Genomic DNA, 20,967 nt, shown 5'->3' on the forward strand with positions numbered 1-20,967 from the left:
AATTTGATTGAGTTTCAATTTACATAAGTTAATGTGTGTTCCTTAAATTGTTAAAGAAATATAACGAGTCATCGATTCGGTAATATTAAATCGATACTGAACTACTCGGGTGCACTTCAGCGTGCAGTTTGCATCCTTTATGAAAACTGTATTGGATATGAATCGTCCATTTCGTGACTCACAAAGAAAAGATCCAATATGTTCAGCGATAAATAAACACGTACGTACGTTTATTTGTTTGTTTTTGCTTAATCGTGCAATCAAGTGATGTCCCATTAAATTTCCGTGATTATGAATAAATTCGTATGGATCCAGGAACGAGCTGATACCATCTAAACGATATTTTCTGTTTTTCTTATTTCTACTACTACTAATGTCTCAATATATGTAAATGTAATTGTTTTAGAAAGAACTCTACTACCGCTAATTCAACTACTGTTGTTGCTGCCGCTACTGTTGCTAATCCTACTATACCATTACTACTACTACTACTTCTACTACTACTACTACTACTACTACTTCTACTACTATTACTACTACTACTACTTCTACTACTACTACTACTATTACTGCTACTATTACTACTGCTACTACTACTACTATTACTATTACTATTATTATTTATTATTATTATTATTACTACTACTACTACTACTACTACTACTACTACTACTACTACTACTACCTACTATTACTACTACTACTATTACTGTTGCTACTATATCCAAATATTACCAAAATTTTTATAAATGTATATTTCTTAGCAATAAACCATATAGTTTCCAAAAATAAACTTGTTTTATCTCATTTATTTCCTTAACATGAGCTTTTATAGCTGATTGTATTAATTATTGGGGAAATGAGGAATTTACGTATGATGTTGCTTTGCAACGCATGTCAAAAGCAGTATTTGATTTTCATCTCTATTTATAATCACTATACTAGAGGTAATTATCTAAAACACGATACCAATTAAGTTATATTCCAACGACTTTTGAAATCACTGATTTGGTTGACATAGGTATGGAATTTCCCCTTGAATGTCTTGATTCATTCCATCTTAAACATTTCTGGCTCAAAAACTCTGGTTAAGCCCGCAGTGCTGGCCTAATTAGAAATAGAAGTCTATAGTTGCTTGGTTTCCTGTTTTTGTCTTTCATCATGTTAGGTTATGTATTCAGTTCTGTCATTAACGCACACGCACACAAATATCTACGCACACACGCATCAAAGTGAAAATACACATTAATAAAACTTTTATTTAAGAAGGGATCATACTGTAACAGAATGGTTTTAAAAGTAAATTTTTCATTTAAAAAAAAAACGTTAACTGAGCTACGCAGTTGACGTAATAAATTATTTTAAAAGTAAAATGACGTCATGTTGGAACCATTTGCTTAATTCAAATAAGTTATACTATAATTATTGATTATTAATAGTGTGCATTATTTGAAACGTGTGCATTTGGTTTTTCAGTATTGATTTTCTTTTTCCACCTACTGCTTTTAACTAACTTCTCTAATGTTGCATGTACAGACGCTTAAAAACGTTTCGTTTTGTTTAACTATAGCATATTGATTATTAATCATCGGCTATTGGATGTCAAACTTATGGACATTTTGATAGTCACAAGAAGAATCCCGCTACATTACCCGTTATAAAGCACACTTAAAACTAAAATAATTGAGTACGTATGAAATATCCTGGTGATGTTTTCTTTTCCTATGTAGCTACTTTCTAGGTGTTTCATGTCAATGATATGAGTTATCACCACGTGTTTGCTAGTTTTATCATTTGTAAATACTAAAACTAAGTTTTTTAAATATGTAATATAGAGTGGGGTTATTTATTTATTTTTGTAAATAATAAAGTAGAGATCATCATATTTTATTTTCTTCGTTTTTTATTCCTTTGACACGCAACTTCTTTCCTTTTTAAAAAAAGTAAGTTCATTTGTGTGATATATTAAAATGTCGTAAATCTGAATGACAAAACTGTTAACCGTGATCAAGACCGTATCTCTGCATAATACAGAGTCGAATGGATATTTGGGAAAACGATGGCTGATTCCATGAATCTATATCTAGTGTACCGGCCTCAGTGGCGTCGTGGTTAGACCATCGGTCTACATACTGGTAGGTAATGGGTACTGGGTTTGAATCCCAGTCGAGGCATGGGACTTTTAATCCAGATACCGACTCCAAACCCTGAGTGAGTGTTCCGCAAGGCTCAATGGGTAGGTGTAAACCACTTGCACCGACCAGTGATCCATAACTGGTTCAACAAAGGCCATGTTTTGTGCTATCCTGCCTGTGGGAAGCGCAAATAAAAGATCCCTTGCTGCTAATCGGTAAGAGTAGCCCATGTAGTGGCGACAGCGAGTTTCCTCTCAAAATCTGTGTGGTCCTTAACCATATGTCTGACGCCATATAACCGTAAATAAAATGTGTTGAGTGCGTCGTTAAAAAAAAATATTTTTCTTTCTATATCTAGTGCCTCATTTTTAGGACAGTTACTCCCAAGATCCGTTTCTGGACACTATATACTTCATACATTGCCACAAAGAGGAATGCCACTCCCAGACTAGTTTACTAAATCAAAACTAGAACAGGACAATTCATTGGAATAAATATAGCTGTGAATACATGCACTCATGAATCACTGTCAAAACAGTGATGCTATCAGGTGTTCAGTCTCAGGGGTCGACAGGCAATGAACAACTTTCGAATGTGCTTCAAATATGATTCCTACAAGCCAATAAAATCATGAAATGTTTTAATAATGATAAAATCCGAAACTTTTGTTTTCAAATAGCTGTTGTTAATAACGTTGTCTTTTGCAAAGATGGCTTTAGATGACCAATTACAGTTGTTGTGCGTATCTATTTGATCTTACGAAAACCAATATTGTAAACAAAACACTTCAAAGGCTTCTCATATTGATTTTTGTCCGGTTTTATTTTCGTATTGGTATCTGCATTACTGTATTAATTGACATAAAACTATTGATCTACTATTCCCTCAGAAAGAAGGTTACTTTTTAAATTATGTATTTTATGTGGAATTATCAGTTTTATGGAAGGATATGTGAGTGTTCTTTCAAAGGCGTTTGATAATGAGAAGAAGAAAACATCGATGTATTTTATTAAAAATATATGATCTATTCTCCAATGACTTAATGTTATAACCTATTTTCAGGACAATAGACGTAAAAGCACGTACTCCTAAGCACGGTAGTTGTCGACCATAAAACCATGTCTTTAAAAAAGGTTTTTCTCCAGTCACTTCAAAGTTCTTTATAAGTACAAACTAGACTGTCTGTTTGATTTGTAGTAAAAACAGAAGTTAGATGGCAGGTTCATAAGTACCGGTACTGGAAAAGAAACACTGTCAGTAAATAGTTAACATTTAACATCATAAAAAAAAGTCTATTTAATGTGTAGAAAATAGATTGCTTGGTTGGTTGGTTTGTTGTTTGATTTTTTTTAAATTTAGTTTTAGGTTGTTTTTCATGGGAGGTCTTCTGTTTTTTCTTTCAGTTTTTTCGGGGGTGGGGGGATATTATGTTCGTTTTTGTGGGGAGGCGGGGGGGGGGGGGGGGGGGGGGGTGTTTGTTTTTTGGGGTTTTTTTTAGTTTATTTATTGTTGTTCTCCAAACAGGCGGATATGTACTTTCAAGAATATTCTCAGAAAACTTGGAGGGTGTCCCTATGATAGACACGTTTGAACCTTCAGTGCATACAAGCATGAGTCAGTTGGTTCGTTGATTGATTGGTCCGAATTGTTTGATAAAATACAATCAAAAATGATAATCGCAACAAACTGAAAGAGTTGTATGCAAATTGCTGATATCATACTGGAATATTTCCTTGAAATTCCCTAATAGCAATAATTTGTTGATCGTGTAAACTGTATTTGTGTATAGTCTTTGTTTGAAATAAATATTATACTGAAAAACAAAAGAAACGCGAACATATATTTATGTTTGTGTGTGTGTTTGTGTGTGTGTGTGTGTGTGTGTGTGTGTTTGTGTCTGTGCGTGTGTGTGTTTGTGTGTGTGTGTGTGTTTGTGTTTGTGTGTATGTGTTTGTGTTTCTGTGTGTGTTTGTGCATGCGTGTCTGTGTGCGTGAGTGTGTATGTGAGCGTGAGTGTGTGTGTGTGTATGTGAGTGTGTGTGTGTGTGTATATGTGAGCATGTGTGTGCGTGTGTGTGAGCGTGTGCGTGTGCCTGTGTGTGTGTGTGAGTGAGCGTGTGCGAGTGCGTTCGTGTGCGTGAGCGTGTGCGTGTGTGTGAGTGTGATTGTGTGTGTGTGTGTGTGTGTGTTAGGAAAATGTTCCTAAAATGTTCAAAAGATATTGGTAATTTTATTACACACAAACACTAATGTGATTCAAACTGAATAGTCTGTTTTGTTTAGCGACACCACTAGAGAACATTGATTTTTTAATCATCGGCTATTGGGTGTTAAACATTTGGTAATTTTGACATAGTCTTACAGAGGGAACCCGCTACATTTTTCCATTAGTAGCAAGGGATCTTTTATATGCACCATCCCACATACCACGGCCTTTTATATACCAGTCGTGGTGCACTGGCTGGAACGAGAAATAGCCCAATGGGTCCACAGACGGGGAACGATCAAAGACCGACCGCGCAACAAGCGAGCGCTTTACCACTGGGCTACGTCCCGCCCCCTTTTAAATAAATTAAAGAACACTAAATGAATATTTTCACTTCTTTTGTTGTTGAGTATCTATACATTTACCAGATTTAGTTTGAATGTACAGATGACGCCCCTAAAATCATACGTTCCATCTATTCTGAAAGACAAAATCATTAACATGTATAAATTTCGTATCTCCGCACAAAGCAGAGACAAACGGACGTGTTGACAATGTCGTGTCTACTCCCATGGCAGGTGTTTGGTTTGTGGGAAGACTGTCTCTTCACAGGACCTACCTTTTGAAGTTTCCTACTGTGTGTGTCAGTTGACTGCCACTCGCAAGAGGAGTTTCGCAAATCGTCCAGTCATTTCCATGCGTATATCCACACACATCAGCTATCTGGACTGTCTGCCCAGGACAGTGTGCTAGTGGTTAGTGAGAGAACAGTATGTATAGTGGCCTCAAACTTATCCATTGAGTCGTTAACATCGCAATGGGTGGGAGCCGGTACCGAGAGACGAACCCAGTACCTACCAGCCTTAAGTCCGATGACGACCATAACACCATCGAGGCATCGTAACACCGCAATACTTATAACACTGCATTATACAGATTTGGACAAAAGAAATTTTTGCCCGATTTTAAAATTGAACAGAAATGACTAGAATTATAATGAGCAGTTTAAAAAAGACGTTTTAGTTTACTCTAAGTAATAATCAGTATGGGGTGTGGACAAGTATTTGTTTATAATGCTTTGCGAGTTCGCCACAAACGATGATATGGATGGTTATATGCATACTGTTCGATTTCGTTCTTGGAATAATTTCATCATTACTAGTACAGCCCTAATTACAGGTGAATTCAATGCTCCAGACAAAAGGAAAAGAAACACAGTTTTATGTAATTTTAAGACAAAAGAAAACGAAGTCAGCTTGGTAATATTTTATTTTAAGATGAAAACGATCCATGAAAGTAATAAAGAAAATATCATGTTAATAAGTAACAGGTGTAACAGTTTATATATATATTATGAACATTAACATTCAATCGTGCTGGCTTCCAGACGAACACATGTTTATATTTCAAATTTACTTTTGAAAGACACGAGTATAACAAGTGACGTGAAGTGACAACTTAGAAAAACACCCTGAACACGTTAAAGTATGCGTTAACCCCTTTTAGCTAAACCATTTGGATAATGTTGTCCCCCACGAGTTGTACATAAATGACAGAGTGAATTTAAAATTGAAAATACGTTTACTGATAGTTTTTAATAAATTGTTTAAGAGGCCCTCGTGCAGGAAACTATAACTGCAAGTGTGTATAAAAGACAAATATAAGACTAGCAGATAAATTTCAAATCTCAATATATTCCTTTATATAAGTGTAGTGTTTTTCTCTCATAAAATAGTTTTTATTGAACAATATATGTCGAAATCATGATTATTTTAAATCTGTAAATCTGTAGCAGGTCGTCAATTGATGTTGACCGATGCAGACGACAGAAATAGTTCAGTTAAAATGATGAATTCACCACAAATTGCAACAAAACGTTTTTTTCAGTTTTCTTATTAGAATGGTTTCCAAAATAATATATTAAAAGTCTAGAAAAATTATGCAGGAGAAGTTCACTTTTTCAAGATGAATGCCATAATACTTCATTTGACAACATCTTGACTTTAAATTTGTATTTTATACTGATTTTAAATGTTCAACTATTGTTAATAATATATTCAAAGACACAATGTGAGCTGGTTTATTTTTCTAGACTTTTAGTATCTTCATCTGCAGGTGTGGGGGTTTTTTTTATAGCAAATCAAAAGAAAGACCTTTTGTTGCAGTTTTGATGGGATTGGCTATTTTGGAGCCAAGATTGACTGGACAAAAATGTTTTTATGAGAACAAAGTCGCAGGTGTCTGCGTATTTGTTTGCATAAAAATAAGGTATTTCATCTACGTCGGTCTGCGTCCGTTGGTGACCTGCTACATATTTCAGCCAGGCTTTACATCCCATAAACTCTAATATATATATATATATATATACCAGTAAAACGTCCAGTCTTAAGAGGTATCCGCTTTACAGAGGTTCTCGTCTGCACAGATATTTAAAACGAGACCATGAAAAACGCCCGGTTTTCAGGGAATTCCAGTTTACAGAGGGGCCCGGTTTTGAGAGGTTTCACTGTGTGTGTATATATATAATATTATTAATATATATATATATATATATATATATATATATATATAGATATATAGATAGATAGATAGATATGTATAGATATGTATATATATGTATATATATATATATACATATGTAAATCTTAATAGTGCTAAACTGCACTGGTCCTTTCTAGAAATGGAATGTGATTAACTTTTGACAACTAGCAGCAAATATTGATATATTTTTAAGATACTGAGGAATTATATGCTTATTCGAATACTACATTAATAAAAATTAATACATAGGGATTAAATTCAATAGAATTTGTTCTTAAGAAGAATCAAAGACGATTTTGGGATAATATTCACAACAAATAGTAGCTATGCAGTGAAGCAGAATTGCATTATGTAAAACCTAATTAAGAATGGTCCACAAAATATGGGTTGCTACGACCCAAACAAATATATTTGATTACGGAACTTGCAACGTGTGAACAAAAATTCTAATATTTTGAGTAAAAAGTCTTAAATCCAACAGTCTTTCTACGAGCTCATACTCCATCCAAACATTTTATTAAACCTGTCATACATAAAACAAATCTGCAGACCCCTTACCCATGAAGGTTAAATGGGTTACTTGCCAACCCAAAGCAACCACTCGACAACTGTTAAACACATGGAAACACTCAATGACGATGTAATATTATTTGGAACATTCCACCGGTTTTTATTTCATTTCATCTATGCTTATTTTCGTGTTTATGTCCAATTAAGGCTCAAGCACGCTGTCCTGGAGACACACCTCAGGTATCTGCGGCTGTCTGTTCAGGACAGTGGATTAGTGTTTAGTTGTTTGTTGGAGAGAAGTCGGTGTAGTGGCCTTACACACGGAGTCGTCAAACGCGTTGTTGGTCGGAGTCGGTATCGGGATGGCACCCAGAACCTACAAAACCACCAAGGCCGGTCTCCCGGTTTTATTATCATGAGATTTTATTTGTTTCCTAAACAAGTGAAAGATGGTTTACACAAAACTTCGTGGGTCTTTTCTTGATGTTTTGGTTTTAAAAATGCGTGAGACAAGTAATAAGTTATATTAACACACAAAAGAAACTAAGCTATTTTCCGTTCGTATATTGTTAACAGAATTTGTCCAAATGGAATCGGACATCTTAATATTTTATTTTCCCGATTGCTATAAAACTCTGTTTGTTACAGATATAAATGTTTTATTCGATTATGAATAATGAATATCTAAAACACGTACCTTGAAAATAGCATGACGTTTGTTTTGCGTATCGGTGCACATGTTTGATATGATTTACTTAACTTGAATGTTCTTTGTGCAGAATGCATGATGTAAATGAAGAAGCAAACTACTGTGTATCAATGTACATAACATGTACCGTGTGTATAATTATTCTATTTTAAAATCTATTAATAATATTCAGAAATCTCTGTATCCTTAAAGGAACAAATCTATAAGATTTGATTACCTCCTCTCTTCTCCCTAATGTGCCATTTTTGAGAGTGCAATATAATTAGAAATATGCAAAATATCTCCAAATCCATGTAGGCCAATGCACTGTAATAATTACGTAGAACATTAGGCCAGCTGAACACAGTTCTTACCAACAAGTTGGATCCGTCACTAATATCCAATTCCATACTATTATTGTAATGAATTAGCATTTGCCCAAGGGTTTAGCTTAGTGATTAAATACCGTCAGAAACCGTAGTGACGTCATAGGTCACTTCTCGGTATATGTAGATAAGAGAAATATACACGCTGTTTCTGCATGGTGTTTAGGAACATCTCTGCAAAGCTCTTTTAAAACTGGTTCTCATTTATGTACATCACCGACAGTTCTACCAGAAAAGTGAAACCACTATATCCTGTTTAAACGCACACACATGTACACTCATACATACTCACGCATACAGACACATGCACGAAAGCACACAGACACATTCACGAACGCACATAATAATATGCATTAACACCAGTAACTATTCATGTATGTGCACACGCACACCTGGAAATGTTAGAAAATTGTGTAGCTTGAGTTGATTAAAATGAATGAAGCATAACTATATTCTTAAACTGTAAAAACAGTGCCGTAGGAGCGATACGTCAGTGGGTGGGGGTGGGGGCACACGTTATACTAGGAGTGTCATATATAAAGAGTCCACCCCTGCCCCATACCAGGTTCTTACAGCTATAAAACAGTCAAAAGTAGTGGCTACAAAAAAGCGCCTTGTTACCTTCATATAGTGAACTCTTTAAAAGTAGGTCCAATTGTATTTTTACTTGTAGTTAAAGGCTAAAAGCTTTTGAAGCCTTTAGTGATCCCAATAATCAGGTCTGACAATGTAAGTTAGAAACTAAACATAGTGTAATTCTTATACATACCAACTACCTCCACAGTGACGACCATACAAAATACCCTACCTGGAATGATATGATCACCATTTGAGAACACATGACATGATCGTCTTGGAATATTCGAGGTGCTTTATGTGTGATTTTGGCTATGGATGTTGTTTTGCTTAAATAACACAGTTTTAATGGAGATCCCCATAACATTGTTGGGAAATTATAACTATTGTCGTGTTCACAAGAATAGAATTTATTATTTAGAATATCATCTTCTCTGTTAATTTAGTACCTAGTTTTTTTTTTTACCTACGCACAAAACAAACCCTGAATTCAAAATATGAAATCTACTGGGGTTTGGATTTGTTGCGCAGGCTAAAACCGAACAGATATTATATTAATTTTAAGAGTAAATGACACAAATTGCATAGGGTCTATTCAAAAGTTTGCTTATTATAAAGCGGAAACGTCTGTTTGTTTGGCATTAGCCATCTGAAAGCTTAGACGAGTTTTCAATTAAGCTTCTGTGGACTCGACATTACATCATATTTGTCTTTCTCATTTTGACATTTACAACGTCGACCGTATTTTAGTGTTATCAGTCCGTCAGAGATTTATTTGATAATAAAAGAGGCAAGGTAACCAACAGTGTTCAGCCATAATGGTTACAAAGTAATATAATTTAAAGGGCCTCTGTAACACGTTTTGATTAATATGGCAATATTAAAATTACAATACACTTACGTTTTCTTGCTTAGAAAATACAAAGCATGTAACGAAAGTTGAGAGTTAAAACTCTTTATAAAAATGACAACAGTTCATTATTTCGCATTTTTCTTTTGTAAATGTAGTTAATTTTAGGGGATATACCATATAAAAAGAGGGATATAATTTAGCTATATATTTTGAACAAATACGTATAATTACTTTATTTTGGGATTGTTCAGAATTGTTTAAACCTTGTAACTTGTTAATTTGAAATGCACGACTTTTAGCCATGGGCCAGACCCTAACATTTAATAAATTGGTATCACATGGGCAGGCAAATTCTCATGGTGTTTTTTTGTTTTTTTAATAGCCCTATGCCTGTAGTTATAATAAAGTAGTATTAATAAATTCAGTATGATAGACTTTTGTAAGGAGTAGGTTTTTGGTGGCTATTACCCAATAAACATAATGAGGTGAGGACAAATTCTTGTACAATATTTTGGGGTAGGGAAAACAAAATGTATTATAACTTTGGACAAAGCCAGTTCTGGGTTTTAATTCACTAAACTCTCGTAACTTTGCGATCTCACAGTGCAACGCAATAAGAATTGCAAAGATGATGCGGTGTTTCTTAGAGCCTAGGGGAGCTTTGTGAATTAAGCCCCTGGCTGTTAGCCCTCAGTAAACAACTGTATAATCCATGCATTTCAGGGCTTTTAGAGTCCAGATTCAATCTCAAATGATGTCACGCGCATGTAATTTGTATGGCGTTGCCGTCTCAGACTTTATTAGAGTCTCGAGTCTAGACTCTAAAAGTTTTATAAGCACCAGGCCTGGTCATCCTAATCTTTGTAATAGCTCGGTATTGATTTTTGCCTACAATAATTTTATACGTATCCAGATATGTTTTTGTGTGTATTTGCTGATATCATGTTTTGTATTTCAAAACTGTTCTAGGTTATATTACGCAGATAGACTAATAGACTGTCTATTTTAGACACTGCAAAACTCAAGCATACTGTCTATTTTAATAAGTGCAAACTCAGGCATAGCACCTTTAAATTTAGTAAAACAGTGTGCGTGCGTGTGTGTTGTCGGTCTGTCTGTCTGTGTGTGTGTGTGTGCGCGCGCGCGCGCGCGTGCATAATTGTGTGTGTGCATAATAGTTTTGCAGAGTATATGTGTGCACCTATGTGTGTGTGTATATATATATAAATTTATATTTACAACACCATTTTGACAACCCTAATATTCAATAATCCATTATGAACATTAAAACATCAAGGCAGGTCCGTGCATAGGCTCGCGCTTGGAGAGGGTGTAGTGGCATTGCGACAATCGAAAAAGTGTATAATTATAGTGGTTTTTAATTCACTTACAAACTAAAGTGATAGTTTTGAGCTAAAGTAACTTATATAATTCTTATGGGCCGAATTTACAGTGCCTGTTTTTGTCTTACAAGCGTGTATCTACATACATTTACAATGCTTGCAAACAGGCTTCGTAAATTCCTATTTTTCGGTATTCTTTCCCCTAAAGGCGCACTGTACTTATGTCGCTTGTCGTGAACTTGTATGACAAGCAAAATGAAAAAAAAAGAGACAAAACTGTGTTAATCTTTGATGACAGTATGTGTAAGTAAAATATAAAAAAAGCACAAAATTACTATCCACAACGAAACACAAACAACCCCTTCATTTTCTCTTTCTTTTGTTATCGCTCACTTTCAGTGTATAATGTAAACAGCCATTAATTGTCAATATAATTAGATGTTCGCATGTCTTAGGCGAAACATTTTGATTAATAAAACCCACCATTATATACAACACATATGCAAGAATTCTTCTAAGTGGTATGGTATTGGATTCGAAAACTGTTACGAAATAATGTAATTTCGTGTTCTTCTTACTGGCTGCAACTCCACATCACAGGGACAAAATGCATGCTATCCAACAGCGCCACACTAACAGACAGGTTGTTCCAAAACGGCACCAGATGCAGTTACTCTTCTACAATACGGACGGAGATAAATTGCACAGAAACTGTCGGTGGATGGTGATAACAGTGAAAAATAAAACTATTATTCGTAAAATTAGCAAATAACCCATAATATATGGAACTGTAGAATATTTCACAATATGTCAAGATCCTGGTCCTTAACGCGTATGCTCTCGTCATCTTTCGGAAGACCGGCGCTTTCTTGAGACACCTTTCCGCCTTTGCCCTTGGAATCGGGCGACTTCCTCTTCCCTGAACTAGCTACACTAGTGTTAGATGCAACAGACCCACTGGACACTTTACTGGATCGTCTGCTCTGGTTCCCTTTGGAACTAGACGACGAATTGGGACTACTCTTTTCCGGCGACACCTCCTCCACAGAAGTTATTGAGCTGGACAAACTGGGCTTTTGATCTGATGTAGTGTCTGATTTGAACTGCCCGGGCGATGAAGGGTCGGAATGTCTGGGGGAGTGCTCCGCACTGTTAGATGATGTGATGTTGTTGGAGTTGTAGCGCGAGCTGGGGTAGGTGGACATGAACGATGAACAAGGCGTGGAAGATGGGGAGAAGAATCTCAGAATCTCTCTCATTTGCTCGTCAATTCTGTTCATCTTTTGGCCAATCGTATCCATATCCTCCTTGATTTCCAAACGAATGTTGTACAGTGACGTCAGCATATGCTGCTCGGCCACAGACAGACCGAAACTGACGTCAGGTGCACTCCGCTTAGGCACAGCAGAACTCGCACTGACCTCCCCTATCTGGTCGAGCCGATTGTTGCTCTGTAGGATTCCACTATCGGCCGAGTCAGTCTTCTTCAGATTCGGAGTGACCTCTTCATTAGGCGATTCCTGAATGGGTTCCGGGTGGTTCTCCAGATACTTACCCCACTTTGACGTCTTGAAGCTGGTAACATGCGACGTTGCGGTTCCCGATTCCTCGACAGCTTTCTTGGCTGGTTTCAAGTCATTTAGAGGAATTTTGTTCTGGTTGCTGTCCGCATTGTTCTTAGTACTACCACCGCCTAATCCGCCCATGAACTTGCCCCACTTGGAGGCGCCAATGTTTTCAGACACACTACTGAGTTTAGCAGAAGTACCGGACTGTTCGGAAACCGTAATCAACCGAGTCCCACTTCGTGGACGTTCGCCATTGTTCAGATTGCTCACAATTCCGTTCGGCATTCCCCGCTCAGCGTCGGAACTTGTGTGCGCATGTTTGGCATCGCTGATTTTGCGGAACCGCGATATCAGTTTACGAACAGGGTGGTCATTGGCCAGTTCTAGTGGCGGGTCGTTCTTTCTCTTCTCAGCTAATTCCTTTTCTTTTTTCACATCGGCCACTTTTCGAAATATGAGCTGTAATCAAGAAAAATACAGTTGCTTGAAATAAATAGTGTCAGTTTAAAAAATTTCATTGAATTTTATAGGGGAAATTCACACCACTGGAACCTACAGAAAAGAAAAAAACCCTCAAATAATTATGACTATTAAGTGATGATTTTTTAAAAAGCCTTTATTTTCGATATAGTCTACACGTCCATGTATACAGAAACGACTAAAACTACTTTTCTGTTCTGAGTATTGCTTTAACTTTGTATTTTATTCACGGTTCACAGATAATTTTCAAAACCCAAAGTTCTATACATTCTGTAAAAAACCCAAAAAAAAAACCATATATATATATATATATATATATATATATATATATATATATATATATATATATATATATATATATATATAATGAATTGCATTAAACTACCATTTTATTACAAGTTTAACACTGAAAACAGAAAGACGTAAACGCAAACGCTTTAAACTACGTGACGTCATTGTGTAGTACCGACAAGGTGATTGGTTTGTTGGCGTCAAACTGTCCATAATAGTGTACGTTAAACCAATGCATGATAATTTCTCTGTGAGAAATTATAATTTTTATTTTCCCCGTTATGAGTGCCTGCTGGGGTGATATATATATATATATATATATTGTTAGTCTTAAAAATATGTACTTGGAATATTAAGATATGTTTGGTTATTTTCTAGTATACTCTGACAGTTTACATTGTATAGCCTACCTTTTCATATTTCTAGCACTATCCCTGCTGAATATGTTTAAATTTAAAATAATCATAACACTTATATATATGTTGGTCATGAAAAAGTATTTGTTCATACTAGAATGGTGACAGATTTGGAAACTTCTTAATCTTACCCGGTGTCTGAGGTTATAAGTGAGGGTGAGATTTCGAGCAAACGAGTTGGCGAATGCATGATAGAAGTCGAGGACTTCCAGCAGTCGATCTCGTTTGATGGAGTGAAGGTCGCAGTAGGTCAACGCTCTGACATTCGCAGTTGACTGACCAATCGTCTGCTCCTTCCAAAATCTATCACCAAATACGTCACCCTTGCCTGCAAATAAAAGTAGTTATATATATATATATATATATATATATATATATATATATATATATATATATATATATATATATATACACACACACACACACATATAGATATAGATAGATAGATAGATAGATATATATCAAACCAAATAACGTATTCTTTGTTGTTGTGTTGAGCTGTATAATTAAGAATATTGTCGATATTACAATTGTGTACAAATGGTAGTATCCTATAATCCTTTACCAGGGAAAAGAATATAATACAATGAAAGAATTCGTTACAGTGACAATCACAAGTATCCACAATACTAATACAGCATTATTTCTGATTGGGCAATCGACTAATTTTGTTTGATCCCTTCGATTATTTACGTTTTATTCCGTAAAAAATTAATCATGAATATGTTTTGTAAAGCTTAAGTCTTAAAATACACGTTTATTTTACTGTGCATATATGACCCACTGGTCTAAGACGCAGCAGTTTAGCATGCAAATATGTACTACTCCAAAGGATAAGGGTTCAAAGTTCAGCATAGTCATGCATCAACAGTAATGTTTAAAATGCATTTGTATTGTCGTAATGAAAATTCCATATTGACAACTTTAACCATTCCCAAGTTATCTGAATCAGAATATTATCTTACTTTTTAATTGTGTCAAAAGTTCAACACATGGTGCAGTAACTGGTGAAACGTGAATAGCGTATTTTTATAAATATATTTTCTTCAATTTTAGTATTGTGAGATCTTAGAATAAAAATTGTAGAATTTAATTTCGATCGGACTTGGAATCGATTGAGGGTCTTCGATTAAAATAAAACAACAACAACGACCGAACGTACTAAGTATAGCAACCACTTCTTCATCTTGGATGACCTCTAACGAACCAGACACGACGAAGCAAAGGGCGTCGAGACTTTCTCCCTGGTGAAAGATGAGGTCCCCCGGGGCGCTGTGGGTCATGTTGAAATGCATGGCCAGCGCGCGCAGACACCCGTCACTCGCTAGTCGGAAACCCGGATGTTCCAAAAACACCTTCCGGTTTAGGTGAACACACAGGTCGGCTTTCATATCCTTGGGACAGTAGTTCAAGACCTGAAAATGGAATATCGATTTAAAAATAAAATGAAGTGAAAAAAGATATCAGACTATAATAATGTAGTATTGGTCGAATACTGAAAATGAAAGGAGGGTGTTAGATATTATTTGGGTGACGGACGGACACACAAATGGATGGGCATAGAGACACGCATTGTTTAATCTGCCAACTGTGATATTTACTTTATGACCTTTAAATATATTTGTATTGTTAATTACTGTTCGAAATCAGTAACTGTTTTATGAGTAAAATACTAGTCAATTTATTATCTCCTTTTACAATATTTGTTTCCATAAAATTATCACTTCTATCTTTGAGTTTATTGCCTTTGGAATCATGACATAATTGTTGTGAGCATCTCGTTGAGTAGTCGAGTCCACAAGAGACACTAGATCATGTAATTGGTCAGTTTCGATTGGCGTAGCCAGGGCCCATATTTCTGAAACTGTCGCTATCAGACCGGCCTCGGTGGCGTCATGGCAGGCCATCGGTCTACAGGCTGGTAGGTACTGGGTTCGGATCCCAGTCGAGGCATGGGATTTTTAATCCAGATACCGATCCAAACCCTGAGTGAGTGCTCCGCAAGGCTCAATGGGTAGGTGTAAACCACTTGTACCGACCAGTGATCCATAACTGGTTCAACAAAGGCCATGGTTTGTGCTATCCTGCCTGTGGGAAGTGCAAATAAAAGATCCCTTGCTGCTAATCGGAAGAGTAGCCCATGTTGTGGCGACAGCGGGTTTCCTCTCAAAATCTGTGTGGTCCTTAACCATATGTCTGACGCCATATAACCGTAAATAAAATGTGCTGAGTGCGTCTTTAAATAAAACACTTCTTTCTTTCTTCCTGTCGCTATCACAAAACCGTCATAGGTGTTGTGGTGACGTCATGGCTTACGATGGTCTCTCTCACACACACATACACACACGCGCACACACATACACAAACATGCGAGTGCTTGAACGGTTGTCTGGCGGAAGTATGCCAAAAATGTTCCATACCTAAAAAGGTGTGACTGAAGGAGTACGTCATGTCTTGCTTTTTCTATGGGCGTCGGAGCAAGGGCGGAGGGCATTCCTTCCCCACTTTTCCTTGTTACTCTGTTCAGAAGGATGGGAATGCCGTATTTTAACACTTAAAACCCCGAAGCTCTCCCCCACCCCCACAACAGGTTCGGGTCATCAAATGTATTTTCATCCCCCAGACCATCAAAATTAAAATGCCCCGCCCTTCAATTTTCAAATGTACTTCACCGGTCCTTGTCTCCTTTTAAAACGCAATGAAGTCTAAAAGCAGCTAAAACCACCCAAACCTACCTACGTGACAAGAAATTACAAGAGAAATTAAGGAAATTGAAAATCATATAAATAAATGATGGCGACGTTAGGCAGATGTGGAATGGCGGAGTAAACTCATTGTACTAAATGTAATTAATAATAACCCGGGGGACGGCGTGTGCAATCAGCAGACTAGTTGTCCGTAAAAGTTACTCGGGTGCGCAGACGCATTATTCTCTAACAGGAGCTTTGTGGGGTTTTCTCTATTGATTTGTGACTAACTGCTTCATCACTAGATATTTCTCAACCGCGGTGCACGAAAATAACAATAACAATAACGATAATGATGATGATGATATAAATAATAGCATTAATAATAGAAATAATAAAAAAACCCAATATTACTAATTGATGATAACGATTATGATGATGGGAACAATAACAACAGTAATAACAAAAGCAATATAGGTTTTGTAGCCACACCAGTACGGTTACGGATACCTATAGCCCGAGTACCCTGACTGTGAGAGAGCAAGAAGGGCATTTCGACGTCCAAATATCCATCTAACTCTCTTACAGTTGGAATACTCGGGCAAGGATACCGATAGCTAATCATAATTTACAAAGCCTGCTTATAACTTAGACGCGGGTAATTACATACATTTACAATAAATACGTGCCTTTAAAAAACAAACCGGCGTCGTAAATTCGGCCCATTATGATTCGAAAACCGTGTAATCGTTTAGCTAGTTTTGCAGATCGACACGGTTAGTGAATTTTAAAATGACGTCATTCTCAGACGTGTTGTTACTTTTTAAATTGTATATTAGCCACGAAAGGTATTACGTGTAGCAGGCCTTTTAATCGGAAAGAGCGAGAAGAAAATTGTTGTAACGTCACCAACTACACTCGAAGTGGTGACCTATCACTATCCGTAACAGTAAAAGTGTGGTTTTGAAACCTCTCTAATAAACATAAATATGATGATTGATTGTGGTGAAGAAGATGATGATCATCATCATGAATATTATTTTGATGATAATGGTATTGATAATGAAGACGACAGTAATAGTAAAAAAAGTTGTTGTTTTTAACGACACCACGACAGCACAGTGATTAATTGATCATCGGCTATTGGATGTCAAACATTTCATTATTCTGACATATAGTTTTAGGGAGGAAACCAGCTAAATTTTTTCTAATGCAGCAAGGGATCTTTTGTATGCACTTTCCCACAGACAGGATAGCACATTCCACGGCCTTTTATATATACCAGTCGTGGTGCACTGGCTAGAACGAGAAATAGCCAAATGGACCTACCGACGGGGATAGATCACAAACCGAGCAATTTATCACTGGGCTACGTCCCGCCCCTACATTAATAGTAAAAATAGAGGATAATTTATGTTTTCTGGCAAATATACTTTTTATCACATTGGGTGCAGTCTACAGTCACACGTGTTTGACTAGTAGTAGATTTCATTAGATTAGATATTAAGCACATTTGTGGAAAACGTGCAATATTCTGTTTAATACATATCGATTTATCGTTCGTCTAAAATTGTAACAGATCTATTGATAATGAGCGTTATAAAATAACGAGTCACAAGACAATTTTAAACAATAAATAAAAAATACAAAAAAAAAGAAGATAATTTGGGTATGACTTAAACTTTAGCATTATTGTAGACAGTAATAATATTATATTTCGTGTGTGTGCGTGTCCGTGCGCGCGCGTGTGTGTGTGTGTGTGTGTGTGTGTGTGTGTGTGTGTGTGTTTTATAACGGCTTTCACAAATTATGATTCAATTCAAACTAGTTTTTTTATGTTGATACTTATGTCATATATCTTAGAATTTGAAATGAATTATGCAAATGTATTTTATAATAATAATAATAATATATATATACTGTATTATTTATATATATATATATATATATATATACACACATAGAATATCAGGTTACTACGTTTTGATATCGTGGTTATTTGGCGAGCTTCAGCAGCGTTATCGAACCGAGCCAAATAACCACGACATCAAAACGTAGTAACCTGATATTTTTTTTATCATGCAACCCCTTTCAAGTTATATTTTTGTAATATCTTTTAGTGAACATCAGTATGGAAACTATTAGTTGTATCGTGTAGAAACTACTACCGGAAGTCGGACAATAGCAGGTGCGCGGAAACATCTTAGGAATGGCATAGCCAGCCTAAAAGTTATCTGTTTCCAAATTCTAAGTAAAATACTTTGATTATATTTCAGTCTGTTGTGTCACAATATTACAATTTTTGTACCTTTTTACTGTGAAAGTAAACTCAAATTTATGTGTGACCTGAAGAAGATCTACATCACTGGCTGCTAATTAAACATTCTTTTTTGTTTCAAAATGTTTAATTCAAAACGCTGGCTAGTTATGGAATAATGGAGAATTGAAAACATGAGGTCATTTGACAAGTATTGTTGTAAATGGTTGTCTGAAAAATGAGAAAAGGACCTACCTGAAAATTGAGCAAACATCCATCATAATAACGCTTCGAATTAGGTAGGGGTTATCAGGTCTATAGGAAACATGGTTGCATGATATACATACATACACACATACATACATACATACATACATACATACATACATACATATACATACATATACATACATAAGTATTCATTAATTTATTAAATTATCTTTCTATTTGTACTTCTTTCACTCACGACATATTACTATATTACATGTCGCGTACGACATGCATTACTTGTGTTCAAAACTCGTTTTTCATTGGTGCTCTCGGGTCATTGATTTCTTTCGTCGTCTTTAAATGGAAGTCGATTAACTAACCATTTGTTAAAACTGACATGACTTTTCGGTGTGCATTTCACTTGGTTTTCAAATTATAGTCTGCAACACTAGATCCGGAACACCAACTAAAATACTATGATGTTGCATTGAGATAAGTGGGGGTGTTTATGGGGGTGGGGGGGGGGGGTGGGGGGGGTCATACCTGGCCTAAAATAAATGGGGTGTCTGTAGGTCTTCCCCCAAAAAACATTAAAAAGGCACTTTTAAACAAAAAAGGGTATTTCTTCTATTTTCGTCTTTGTTTGTTGTTTTGTTTTTTCTTGTGCTTTTGTTTTCGTTTTGTTTTTGAGGATTTTTTGTGGTGGTTCTTTTTTTTTTGGGGGGGGGGGGGGAGGGCGGGGGTTGGGGGTTTCAATTGTTTTGTGCTCACATTATTTAAGGCCCAGCTGTCATGTCTAAAATATATTACTCTGCTTAATAAAATGAAATATAAAACATCATTGAAAAACAAATGTAAAACATCTAAAGCTTTCTTTTATTTTCTCTAGTATGTGATATTAAAAATAGTTTATTTGAAATTTTTACTAAATGTTTGCTGTTTACTAAAAAGATTTTGAAGGAATGTTTACCTGTGTTAGCATCCAGATTATTGTGGTGAGGCAAGGGTCGCGACACCTCGACTCACCGCCTTATAATAAATAAGTAATCAGACAGACGTATGGGCGGACGGACGTACGGACAGATAACAGACAGAATGGGAGTGATATTTTTTCATGACATGAACAGTTCACCCACATATAAAATCATATTAAAGATAATAAATATAACATTACTTTTCTGTAAATACACGATGTTGTACTTATTTTTGAACATCATCCTTCCTTCTACTCCTTTCCATAAATTAGAAACCATATTGAACTAATAATATAACAATAAAAAACATTGTGACGGACTTTTGTGTTGTCAAGTATAATCGAAACTCGTTAAAACTATTTTTCTGTAAGATGCTGTTGCTTTTCCTACGAAGACAAGCAATCAGATGTTGGCTATTTTCGAAATATTTTTCTAATCGATATTCGCATGCTTGTTCCACCATATTGTATCCGGTCACCATGGCAACTTTCACGACAAAGCAGAGTATTGGTTTCATATATTTTGTATCTATTTCTGAATGTTTAAAACAAATCACTGGTTTTGTTAAAGAAAAATCAATATTGTATGAAACGTTTAGCTGGGTGTCATAATTTTTAATGCCCACTTGTCTGCCCTCGTGTGACTACTATAGTGTGCGACATTAATTGATTATTATCGACAAATTATTACGCAATTTTTTCCCCGAAATATATGTGTGCAAATCAGAACTGCCTTGTGATTCAGTGTATCAGTTTCAAAAGTTAAACGACAATTAAGTGTTTGCTAATAATTTATTGCTCAACTAAAAATCAGTAATAGGTATAATATCAATATGTATGTATTGAT

At 35.9% G+C, this 20,967-nt stretch overlaps 1 protein-coding gene across 1 annotated transcript in view; it reads right to left on the minus strand.

The window, feature by feature from the left end:
* Window positions 1-5,592: 5,592 nt before the first annotated feature.
* LOC121371404 (potassium voltage-gated channel subfamily H member 1-like) overlaps window positions 5,593-20,967 on the minus strand; it is a 93,180-nt gene continuing 77,805 nt past the window's right edge. The window contains exons 8-10 of the mRNA XM_041497274.1: window positions 15,156-15,408; window positions 14,125-14,321; window positions 5,593-13,265 (exon numbers count right to left, since the gene is read on the minus strand). Coding sequence (XP_041353208.1) covers window positions 12,039-13,265; window positions 14,125-14,321; window positions 15,156-15,408 — 1,677 coding nt within the window. The 3' untranslated portion in view covers window positions 5,593-12,038. The remainder of the gene's footprint in view (window positions 13,266-14,124; window positions 14,322-15,155; window positions 15,409-20,967) is intronic.

Source organism: Gigantopelta aegis, chromosome 4, assembly GCF_016097555.1.
Source record: "Gigantopelta aegis isolate Gae_Host chromosome 4, Gae_host_genome, whole genome shotgun sequence".
Classification (NCBI taxonomy): Eukaryota; Metazoa; Mollusca; class Gastropoda; order Neomphalida; family Peltospiridae; genus Gigantopelta; species Gigantopelta aegis.